General features: G+C 48.0%; 1 protein-coding gene across 3 annotated transcripts in view; it reads right to left on the reverse strand.

Moving 5' to 3' along the window:
* Daam2 (dishevelled associated activator of morphogenesis 2) overlaps positions 1-12,115 on the reverse strand; it is a 106,433-nt gene that overhangs the window by 36,259 nt on the left and 58,059 nt on the right. For all 3 annotated transcript variants that reach the window (XM_071613432.1, XM_027943719.2, XM_071613433.1), the window contains exons 2-4: positions 7,415-7,636; positions 2,750-2,839; positions 68-142 (exon numbers count right to left, since the gene is read on the reverse strand). In XM_071613432.1, the coding sequence (XP_071469533.1) occupies positions 68-142; positions 2,750-2,839; positions 7,415-7,582 (333 nt within the window). In that variant the 5' untranslated portion in view covers positions 7,583-7,636. The remainder of the gene's footprint in view (positions 1-67; positions 143-2,749; positions 2,840-7,414; positions 7,637-12,115) is intronic.

The raw sequence follows: 12,115 nt of genomic DNA on the forward strand, positions 1-12,115 counted from the left end.
CGGAGGGGTCTGACTCTCTCTTACTCTCCCCAGGTGGAGAGAGAGAAGGAGAGGACCAGCCGCTCACCGCAGCCATGGAGTTGATGCGTTCGATGTAATAGTCAGGCCAGCTGGTTGCCAGTTTGTTGGGGTCCTCTTGCTCCTGGAACAAGAAGAAGGATGGTATGGATCAACTGGCAAGACCCATGGCCTGTGACCCTGAGCTCTACTTGAGGTCAGCAGAGGGAATGTTCCCAGCCCTGCCCACAGTGGGTAACTAGAGCAAGATGCAAAACCTCCCCAGGCTCCTGTTTCTTCCTTGATAAAATCGACAACAAACACTGAATCTCGTGACCCACTAATGACACAGGCAGAAACTATGCAGGCAGACACTTCCAATGGAGGGCATGTACTGTTTTTAAAACTCTTTTCTCCTGCTATAACTGTTCTACCTACACTTAATAAAATGTAATTTTATGACTGTTGTGTCTAATACAAATTTTTGCCTATATTTTGTACATCTTTCATTTTTGGCTGATGTCATTCTTATATCATACAACAGTACTGGTCTATGGCGGTTTGGAAATTTAGAAATTTGGTCTTTCAGTTTGGGAATAATGATATAAAGCATTTGGTGTAGTGCAAAACACACAGGAGGTACTCAATAAATAGCAACTACAAAAAAGAAATCAAATCCCAAGACCATGGGTTCTAGAAAGGCTTAGAAACCCCTTCTCTGCCTGTGATTCATTCACTGTCAAACTTCCCAGAATGAAGTGGGTTGGCCAGCTGGGCAGCAGTGCAGAGGACCTTCGGGTGGCTTTCAATCCCTAAGAGAAAGGCTTAGCTCTTCCCCTTGCTTGGGACAGCATGGTGGAGTTCAAAAGCCATTAATGTTGAAAGAAATCCAGCCTTCTCCAGCCAAATGGATCTGCCTCTGGGCGTGACACACATCCTGTTCCTTTCTGTCCCTGTGCCGTGGTCACTTTGGATACTTTTCTCATCTGCTGTCAAGATTTGTAATCTCCTGCTTGCAAATCTACATAAAAACTCACCTCCTCCAGAACCTCCCTGAAAAACCCTCCCTTCTGCCACCTGCCAGCTGACCCTGGTCCCTCAGCTCTGCCTACTCAAGCAAATTTTAGACCAGTGCAAAACCTGCCCCTGTTCTGGTCTTAGCGACCTCATAGGGCTTTATGTGTTAAAATCTTCATGAGTAAATGCCAAATACTCCGTCTTCTACCTTGGGGAGGAATTGCACCAGCAAAAACAATGGAATCAGGAAACATACAGTTTCTTGCATTTGCTGGCTTATTATTCTATCCATTCCATATGCATTTTATGAATACCTACTGAATGCCAGTCAATGGTGAGGCCTGAAGGTACTGAGTAAAAAGTCATCCTGCCTTTGCTATAACAGTCCAGTGCTGGAGAAAGAGTGGAACATGTTCTATAGAACTGTCCGTAATGAACCTGGGGGCGGGCATCTAACAGAAGGCTGTGGGTGGGGGATGGTTAAGAGGACTGGGTAGAGTTATTGAAATCGTGAGGCTAAGACAGGTGGGGAGACACAGAAATTGCCACGTGGGAAGACAGACAGGTGTCAGAGTAGATGGGGAAATCATACACAATTTGGTTTTCAAAGTACTGTGAGATGCCCTTATATTTTAACAAATCTTTTACTTGAGCTACACAAGAGATTATATTAAGGGAACTCTATAGTAATCAATTTGGAAAGCAGAGACTCATGAAATGTGATTAATTGCTCCTAAAGTTTATTTTCTCCTCCTTCCTCTTCCTTTCTTCCAAGACTTGAGCTTTTTCAAGGCCTGCTTTTCTTACGTTAGTAGACACTGACCATTGTATCTGCAGGTGTTTCATAAACATGTCGTGTGATATTAAACAAGTCTTACAGTGTGTGCCTTGAGGCTCTTTTGTCCCCAGCAGTGGTCTGGCTGCCTGCTGTCACTGGTGGGTGACTGGGTGAGCCCATGGTCTCTCTAGGCCTCCCCTGCCTCCTATGTAATAAAGGACTTGAGAGGATTGTTTCTCAGGTTCCCTCCAGTTCTGAAAGGGTCTATGATTCTATGACCTGCCATGATAAGGTCAGCCTGGCTCAGTATGGAGCCCTGGGATGGGACAAATATCCTGACCAGGAAGAGTAAACTAAGAGCTATGAATGGGCACGGGGAGTGGAAAGAGGGTCAGCTCAGACCCCACCTGGACCTGCCTGTCTTCTCCAGGGGATGGGGGAGTATCCAGATCCTCACCCCAAATACCCATACTCTGAGGTTGGGAAAAGGAGCCGTAACTGCAGTCTGAAAAATGGAGGGAGGGGAGAAAGGTGAACCAAGAAAAGAAAAATAGAAAGTAAAAGAAACAGAAAAGCTAAAATAAAGGAGATAAGAGAGGTTAGGAGAGGAGGAGATGAACCGAGGGGCTGCAGAGCCGGAGGAGAGAATGCTGAGAAGCAGAAAGAGGTGAAACCCAATGGAGCCTGGCACTGGCCTTTGTAGGGAGGGCAACAGGCAAGACACCCACAGCTTCTTTAAAGGAAAAGAAGGAAGGCACGACAGTGAGGAGACCAAGGACGGACATGTGACCCCAAGCCTTTTTTTTTTTTTTTCTGTTTTTGCCTGTTGTTCCTCCCACACCTAGAAGGGCACTAGCTCATAAGACTGTCTGTTGAACAAATGTTTGACTAAGGCATCAAGAGTTGGCCCTGGCTGTGGCCCCGGGATGCGGCTGGAAGGGTGAGAAAGGGGGTCACCTTCTTCTTGCTGCAGTAGATCTGCCATTTCTTCTCAGGGGGCAGTGCAAACACAGCCTCCCGGTTTTTGTCTGTGAGATCCAATTCATCCTGCAAAGGCAATAAGAAAAATCATGTCTGAAACCCAGCGAGGGTTGAGAGTAGAATATTCAGCCCTACCGGAATTTAGAATGCCCCCAAACCTATGCCTTGGCCTACTATCTTTCTCCCAAAGAACACCAAAGATAAGATGGGGAATTTCTTCCCTATCCCTTGTTCCAACCCAGCCTGTACTTCTACTCAAACTCCCTTACTTCCTGTCCACCCCTGGCTTATCTGGACAAGTCCATTCTCCTCCTCCAGCTCACCCCATTTCCTGCCCTTTGCTGGCCCTACTCCCTAATCCTCTTGTCCAGGGTTTCGGGTCTTCCTGCTCAGAGCCTTCCTATACTTGCCAACATCACAGGACAAGGCTGGACAAAGAGAGGGGCCATTTACAGAACAAGTCCTGCCTCTCTCTCAGATGCTTGCCCTGTTCTTCAAATCTACTGCCTTTTGAGTCTCTCCCCCAGAAAACCTCTGGCTTTCCCAACCTCCGTGTGGGTTCCAGCAGGGGCCCAGGAGAGCAGGTGAGGACAAGGGGCTGAGCAGAGGGCATGCTACATCAAGGGCAGCCTTGATCCACTTCCCCTGGAGGGAGTGCCTGCTAGAAGCAGCCTCTCCACCACAGGGCTGCCCGTGCACAAAGCTGGGGCCTCCTCCAGGTGGGCCCACCATTTCTGGAAAATAGAACTGGAAGCTTCTGCAGTTGTCACATTTGGGGGTTACTCTGTAGTAGTTTGGGTGAGTTTCCAGATTTGCTATGGTAGGTGGTCCCTACAAAAGCTCTTTTTGAAGTTTTGTTTTCCTATAATTCATCAGCAACCCCAGGGCTCATCAAAGATAACAGTTAACAGGCTACTGGGAACATGGTGTGCTATTCAATTAAATTGTGCACATTTTAAAAATCAAAAACAAAACCCACAAGAAGACAACAAAGCATAATACTACTAAATGCACTTTATATTTTCAAATGCAACAGTGAAAGCAAAACTAAGGTAGTTTAAGGGTCTTAAATCTCAACATCTACAACCGTTTCTGGATACTTCCATTCAAGGGAAAACAATTAAGACTTTCCTTCTAGACCAGAACTATCAATAGGAATATAATATGGGCAATATAGATTTTAAACATGTTTTAGCCTCATTAAAAATATAATAAATTTTAATAAGTGAAGTTAACTCAAACACATTTTTGAGCCAATACACCTAAAACATGACTATTTCAACAGGTATTTGATGTAAAAATTTATCAGTAAAATATTTTATATTCCTTTTCTCAAATTAAGTGTTCAAAATCCAGTATGGATTTTCCTTGATAGTTCATGCCATTCAGACCAGTCAGTAGCTGCATGTGGCCTGTGGCTGTCATTTGGATGGTGCATGCATACAATGAGAATGTGAAATAACGCCCATCAGTTCACCTGCTTTGGGAACTAACGACTTTTGCAGATTTAGTGTCAAACAAAGGTTGACACCTAGAAGGGTTCTCTCCATATTCCAGAAATGTCCTTGGTCAAAGGGAGGAGGCAGGGGATTAGCAAGGATGGTGGAATGTGATGGATATCATTATTCAAAGTACATGTATGAAGACACGAATTGGGTGTCAACCTACTTTTATATACAGAGATATGAAAAATTGTGGTATATATGTGTAATAAGAATTGTAATACAAAAAAGGTTCATGTATAAAGACATGAATTGGCGTGAACATACTTTATATACAAAGATATGAAAAACTGTGCTCTATATATGTAATAAGAATTGTAATGCATTCCTCTGTCGTGTATTTTAAAAAAAAAATCAATAAAAAAAATCATCAGGACACTGTTTGAGGTTTCCTTTCCATGGTCAGGATCAGAAACCAAAGAAAAATGACACTTGCATGTACCTAACCTGACATTTTCCAGCACAAACTCAGCCCTTCTTCAAATCTGTTCCTCTTCTTAGACAGTCCCTCCTCTTCTTACCAACCAGGCTAAGGACCATGGTGTGACTCCCACGGCTCAACGCCGGCTTCCTCTAGCGAGCCTTCTCTGACCATCCCCGGTAGGAACCATCGCTCCCTTCCTGGATTACGTCTGGTCTTGCATTCTGGGTATTCAGGCACTTGCCAGCAGTCTCCATTTCTCCATCAATGGGAATCTCTTGGCCATTCTCCTCAGCCCAGGAAGCATGGGACTTTGCTGACCTCTCCCTCCTTATGGAACCTGTTCTGTGGTCCCTTCAGCAGCCACACTCTCGGGCAGTCCCATGCACTTCATTTTATGTTTCTGCTCAGGCTCCCTTGATGATGTCTCTTCTGTCTTCAAAAGCTTGGGACATGGTACAGTGTCCTTCTCTGTTCTCCCCCCGGGCTTCACATTCATTCCCAAGGACTTGGTTATTATGCCAACACCTCATAGACCTATTCCTCCAGCCCTCCAGATCCTGAGACCCAGCTGACTCCAGTACTTTTCCCCTTTGCTGCTCTTCAGGTTTCTCATACACATAAGTCACATTACCATGTACCAGGCACTGTTGAAAGTGCTATTATTCATTTATTTGAATCATGCAACAACCCATTTTACAGATGAGGAAACTGAAGCATAGAGAGAAAAGCAAATTGAATTCATCATCTCAGCCCCCTAAGCTTCAGCCTTCTCCTATATATCTATCTTGTGCAGGGCCCCAGCACCCACCCAGCTCCTCATCTCAGCAGCCTGGGTGTCCATGATTCCTGCCTTTTACCCTTCCTTCTAAATCCCTCCTAAATCTGCCATTCTCCTTCCTCATGACTTTGGTCCAAACCACCACTGCCTCTAGCCTGGTGGCCTACAACAGCCCCCTACTAATCAGCACAAACCCCTTCTTCAACAGATACCCTGAATGGTCTTTTAAGAAAGCAGATGGATCACCTGAAAACCTCCAGGGGATTTCCACTGGGGCTCAACCTGGTAGATTTCCTAGGATTCCCTAGAATTCAGGCCCAAATTCTTAGTTGTTCTGACTTTTGCTGTGCCTCCCAAAAGGACCTAGCTCTATTTTAACCTGAAACTCTCCCCTAGGCTGCTCCTTCTTCAAAGGAGCCTCTCTATTCTACCTCCCCATCCACTTACCTAACCTCACTCGGCTTTGGGGTCTCAATGGAAATGTTGCTGCTTCACGGAGGCCATTGTGACCTCCCTGTCTAGACTAAAGCTCCCACAGCCCCCTGAGTGTTCCCTGTCCTGACTTACCACTCTGTCACTGCTTTCCAGACCAGTGTTACCGGGATGACTTCCCCTTCTGGATGCAGGGCCCTGTCTGTCAGACCATCTCTAAATATCTGGGACCCTGCAGGGCCCAGAGCAAGGCAGTCTCTCTAAGAAAGGCTTTTCATTTGTTTGATGGATACCTGACACCCGACCCCTTGCAGGCAAGCCTTGTCCAAGTCACCCTTGCTTTTGCCAAAGTACCTTGTGAGGATCCTGCCCACCCAAGATGCAAGTAAATACTTGTTGGACAAAAAGGGTCAAAAGGGGAACAATTCTTGTCACATCCTTTCCAAACTTACATTAGGAAAACATCCCTAATATCAGTCAGACTCCAAACACTACTTACACTAGCAAATGTTTGTTCCCTGATTCTATTCTGGAGAAAGGAATAAATCTGGAAACAGTGAGTTTTCCTGAGGTGAGAAGGAAGCTGGACACCTTTTTTAGATAACCTAGAGGGTCTCATGTGTGGGACTGGATTGCCTCCACCAGCCTTATCTCATAGCAAAAGCATGTATAAGTCACATTCCAAACCACCTGTACCATTTTTCTATGTCTTGACTACAGGCCAGCCATGAGCACAAGGAACCAAGAGCTAATGGCAGAGCAACTGGGCTTCTGGCCCTAAGTCGGGATTCAGGCCCGGGCCTCTCCTGGTGTGCAGGCTTTGGATCATCATGGAACCTCCAAAAGGGAATTGTGCTTCCATCCTCTTCTGTCTGTGTGGTCATCCTCACAATGTCAGGCGGAGCCTCTGGTCTGGATGGGCACTGCCAGGGGTCAGGAAGGTCTGGTGCCAATGTGAATGAATGACGCCTGTGGTCAACCCAACGAGATGTAGGGCTTGGTCATCCCAGACCTGAATCAGATCCTGGGTGTGATCTAGACTCCTCTACCTCCATATTTTTGCCACTCAAAGCCTGTTCCAAGGTGCCCAATTTTGCCTAAAGAATCCCACTCTGTCCCTTCTTCTGTCCTGAGGTCAAGAGGCCCAGAGGAAACTCCAGAAAGCAGAAGAGGGAAAGGTATTGAGGGTTCTGATGTTCTCCGAGACTCTTCACTGCCTAATTTCACAAAAATTTGGATCTGCTCCATTCTATGACAGCCCAACTGCTACCATGTGACTGAGAATTCCCAGGGAATAGGAGGTGGGTCTCTTCTTCTGGGGACCATTGCATGATGCCCACCCCAGTGAGAGACTTTTTCTGCATTGCTGAAATGTTTTAGGGGGACTGCCTCAGCCCCAAGAGGAGCCTTGAGAGGTGGAGACCCGGCTCATGGGCTCTCACTCTGTTCCACTCTGCTTGTCCATCTGCCCCCTCCCCGCTGTCATCTGCCCCTCACCCACTCACCACCAGCTCTGCGAAGCAGACATTAAGCTCTTCCGGGTTGGGGATGGGGCTGCTGAACTCCATGTACTGCAGAGGGTGGTTGTCCCGGAGGTTGATCTCAGGGAGGTCATTGCCCCCAAAGCAGCACAGGAAGCCCAGGCCATGGCGGCTCCTCTTGCGGGGGGCCATGGTCACTTTAGGCCGGGGTTGTCAGCAGGCAGATGCTCAGGTCCTCATCACGATCTAGGAAGCAAGACAGACAGCACCGGCAATCAGGCATGTCAGTCAGGCAGGTGGGGGCAGAGGTCACTCTGCCTTCAGAATCCTTGTCCCTCAGCTGCCAGGTGCTCACAACCAATAGCCAAGGCTGCCTCCCTTTCCCCCACTGCCTCTGTTTCTTCCAGCTCCTTCTACCTGGAGGCATTTATATGTCCTTCCTACCGTGCCCGAGTGTTTTCTGCCACAGACACTTCCACATCCCTCTCTATGCCCCTGGAGGAGGGCTGTAATCACAGAATGTGACTTCGAGGTGCTCAGAGCTGGCACTTAGTTACCCTCTCCATGACTGTGCAGACAGGACCTGATTCCCCGCCCTCTGCAAGAGCAGTTTCCAAGAGGGTTCACTCACTTGACTCGCTGCAGGATCTGGGGGTGACTGATTTAAAAGCACCATCCAATAGGGAGGGATGGGTGGAGGTGGGCTGGCAGGGAAAGCCCCAAGGTGACTCTGTGGCACAGCTCCTAGTGCAGGGGTCTCCCACAGACAGAGGATTGGAGGTTCTGACATCTGCTCAGTTTTCTGCCCAGCCTGTTGTACTTGGATAAATGTGAAATAGCAACAAGGCCCAGCTAGATTTTCCCCATCCCATACTTATAGATCTGAAGTTTTGCAACATAAATATAAGACTATTTCTCTCTGTTGGATGGTATTCATTTGGGGGCGGGGGATCAATTCTTCTTAGCTGTTTCTCCTTGATTCAGATCACTGACTGATTAGAAGGTCTATGGCCATCATCCACATCGTCACTGAACATGTCAACAATGACAAAGACATTCAGCCCCATAACACAACCCCCCTCATCTCAGAATGCCAGAGAACTATTCATCAATACTCTCACGGTTCACTGCTTCAACCAGCTCGAAAGCCACATGACTATGCTTCTATCCAGCCCTCTTTTCTATGATGACAAAATGAAAAAATTTTTCCTAAAACCCTGTGGAACTCAAGGTATGCTAAATCTAGGGCATTCCTCTGCACCGAGCTCTAGAACCTTATCAAAGAAAAAAACAACAAGATACATGTGGCATAACTTGTTCCTAGTGAACTCAAGATAACTTCTAGAGAACATTGCTTTATTTCTGAACTCTCTCCATGTAATAATTTACTGTAACATCCGGCTTTTCACATAAATCATGATCTATTTTAATTGTCATTCTAGAACTTTTTATTGGCTCTGTTTTTATGTTTTGTTTTGTTTTTACAAGATTTGTGACAAGTCTTTTAACGGACCTAGGCAACCCTCAAAAAACACATTGTCTAAGGACATCTTCTAATTATCATATTGCCCGTCATGAATACAGCAAAGGCCCCTGGAGGGCAGGGGTCCTGTCTCCTGCTTCTTGACACCCACTTCACTTCTATAGCTAATAAAGTACTTGTGCTTAGTTTGTGCTGAGTACATGTCTCTTGGTCAGTTGGGAAATGACCTATGCTCATGGAAAAGGGGGAAAGACGGGTCCTTAATATTCAGTCAGGCACTACTGATTGAAATCTCTGTCACCAGGTGACAAGCCATCAGGAACTTTTGTAGGGAATGAGAATCAGTCCCAGGGTCTGAAGGTGGGGAGGCAGACGGCAGGTGAACACAGTGATCCTGGCACATGGACCCAAGGCCTGGGACAGGCTGGCAGCTGAGGAAAATGTAGAGGAAGGGAGACTTCCACAGGACTTGGTAGCCAGGGGCCAAGAGTGTGTGAGACAAAGCCCTGATGGCCGACAGTCAGGCTCCATGTCCTCAGGCAGACAGGAACAGGCTCCAGGGAGGTATCCTGCCTGTTATGGAGCAGGGGATGACCACACAGAATACAGACCAGCTCCCCTTTGTCTCCTAAGGCTCTGCAGTGCACCAGCAGCTGGTCAGCTGGACTGCGTCATGTAGGGCATGAAGGTGTGGTGAGGCTGGGTGGCAGCATGGCAGGGCTCTAGGAGGACAGGCTGATGTCTGGGAGGACAGTAGTCCCCTCTTCCTGCCTCCCCCACTCAACATGCCCCATCCAACTCTTGGCTCTTTAGCGCCTAAGCCAGACTTTTCTGGAAAAATCATGCGCAGGGGTTGGGCTGTCCAACCTTTGGACACTCTGGTCCAAATTTATACCTCCTGTTCACAGCCTGACTGCTCTGACTGGTTCACGTCCAGGCCACACCTGTTATTGAATAGTTTCAACATCTCCCTAAGCACAGGGAGTGGAGGGGAAAGGTAGACATGGTAGAAACTTCTCCCTCCAGAGAGAAGTTCCATCCCCCAAGAGCAGGGCCTGTCCCACTCCGGGCACGCACATATTTGCCCTTTTAAGGGGCTGCCTGTTTGAGGCTCCCAGGTCTGTTTACGTTCCAAAAGACAACTCTCCTCCCAGAGACGCCCTCTTAAGTCTTTTCCTGCCTCCCCTTCTGGAGGCCCCATCTGAACATCCAAGGCTGAAACCACAGGCTGTCAGCAGGAGGGAGCCTCAGAAAGCACGGAGCTTCAGGGCACAGCTCGGAGAAACGAAGATCAAAGAGGAAACGTCCTATCTAAGGTCACACAGCTAGAGATAGAGCTGGGATGAAAACCGAGGACACTCCAGCGGCCAGCTGTGTCCAGTCACTGTCCCACCAGAGCTTGTCTTCATCTGTCAATGGACCTTTTTTCTCATCTTGCCCATAGGCCCCCAATAACCTCCCTCTGCTAAAGAAGCCAGCCCCTGTAGCTTAGTTTAGAAATACCTCTAGTTTCAGCTGGGGATGGTGGCAAGAGCCTGAAGTTCCAGATACTTGGGAGGCTGAGGCAGGAGGATCACAAGTTCAAAACCAGCCTCAACAACAAAGGGAGACCCTGCCTTTTAATAAAATGTAAAAAGGGCTGGGGATACAGCTCAGTGGTAGACTGCCCCTGGTTCAATCAGTGGAAGGAAGGAAGGAATGAAGGATGGAAGGGAGAAAGGGAGGGAGGGAAGAGGGGAGGGAAGGATGATGGGAGGCAGGGAAGAAGGGAAGGGTGGAAGGAAGGAAGGAAGGAAGGAAGGAAGGAAGGCCTGCTCTAGTCTCAAGACCCCTCTAGAGGAGCAGAGACTAAGGGAGATCCTAAAGTCCACCGGCCTCTCCTCCATCTGTAGGAACCACTTCTATCTTCCAAAGCCCGACTTCTCACCTGCCCTGCTCTAACCCCCCTTCACTCCAGCATCCTGGTTGCAGAGGCCTTGCAGTCAGACAGATGGGGCTGGGACTCCTGGCCTCACCTTTCTGCCTGGTGACCTTGGTCATGACTCTTAGCTTCTGAGGGCCTCGGGTTGCTCCTCTGTGATACCAAAATAATCACAGCAACTTCCTCCTTTTTTTTAGGTTTTGGTGAGGAGTCTGTGAAGCAATGGAAGTAAAACACCTGGAAAACCTGGCCACTCACCAGATAAAGATCAGAACTGCTGCTGGGGCTTCGCTGTCAGTGTTACCAGCAAGGCAAGGCTGCCCTGCCCAGAGCTGCAGCTCTTCCTTCTCCAGGCCGAGGTACCCGGGCCTGGCCTTGTAGGAATTGGCCCAGCCAGATTTAAGAAGTCACCCAGCTGTGCCTTCCGTAAATGGGAAATCTAGGCCAGAGTGGGGCTCCTCGCGGGGCACTGAGCTCTCTCTTATTAGAAACGTATGCATAGCAATGACAAATGTTGGAGGTGATAGATAGGCCTATTGCCCTGATTTGATCATTGCATCAGGCAGACAGGCATCAAAACATCGTACTGGACCCCCAAAAAATGTACAATTAGGGGCTGGGGCTGGGGCTCAGCGGTAGAGCATTTGCCTGGCACACGTGAGGCACTGGGTTCGATCCTCAGCACCACGTGAAAATAAATAAAATAAAATATTGTGTCCAGCTACAATAAAAAAATACATATTTTTAAAATGTACATTTATTATGTATCCATTAAAAATAAAATTTTAAAAAACAAGAAAAGAAGGAAAGGGAGGAGGGAGAAAAAAAATCCTGGTCCTAACCCCTGAGGGAGTGGGAGAGGCCAGGTGGCCAGACAGTTTTGTCTCCGCAAAAGCCCGTTGGGAACAGGAACAATGGCAGTTTCCACCTCAGAGTAGAATTGAGAAGCAACAGAAGAAAACAGAAGGAAACCCAGGGGGCTGGACCTCAGGCGGGGGGTGGGTTGGGGGATTTAGCCCACCTCCACTCGCAGCCCCTTTTCTCCCTGTGAAAGATTCCTGGCGCTGACAGCTCCCTGCCCTCCACATCCTGCTTCCTTGCTCCCTCCCTTCTTCCTGTGGGGACAAGGTCTTCTCAGGACTGTCAGCCCCCTACACCACCAGCCATCTGGCCAGCGCCTCCTGTGAGGTCTGTGAGCCCCCTCGAAGGGTCTCCTCCACTCCTGTGACCCCTGTCACAGCCCTCTCCCACACCGTGCAGAAATGAATTGCTTTATCTCGGAGACAAGGACTGGTCCCATCTCTGTCATTAGCAGTCATGA

Source organism: Marmota flaviventris, chromosome 6, assembly GCF_047511675.1.
Source record: "Marmota flaviventris isolate mMarFla1 chromosome 6, mMarFla1.hap1, whole genome shotgun sequence".
NCBI lineage: Eukaryota > Metazoa > Chordata > Mammalia > Rodentia > Sciuridae > Marmota > Marmota flaviventris.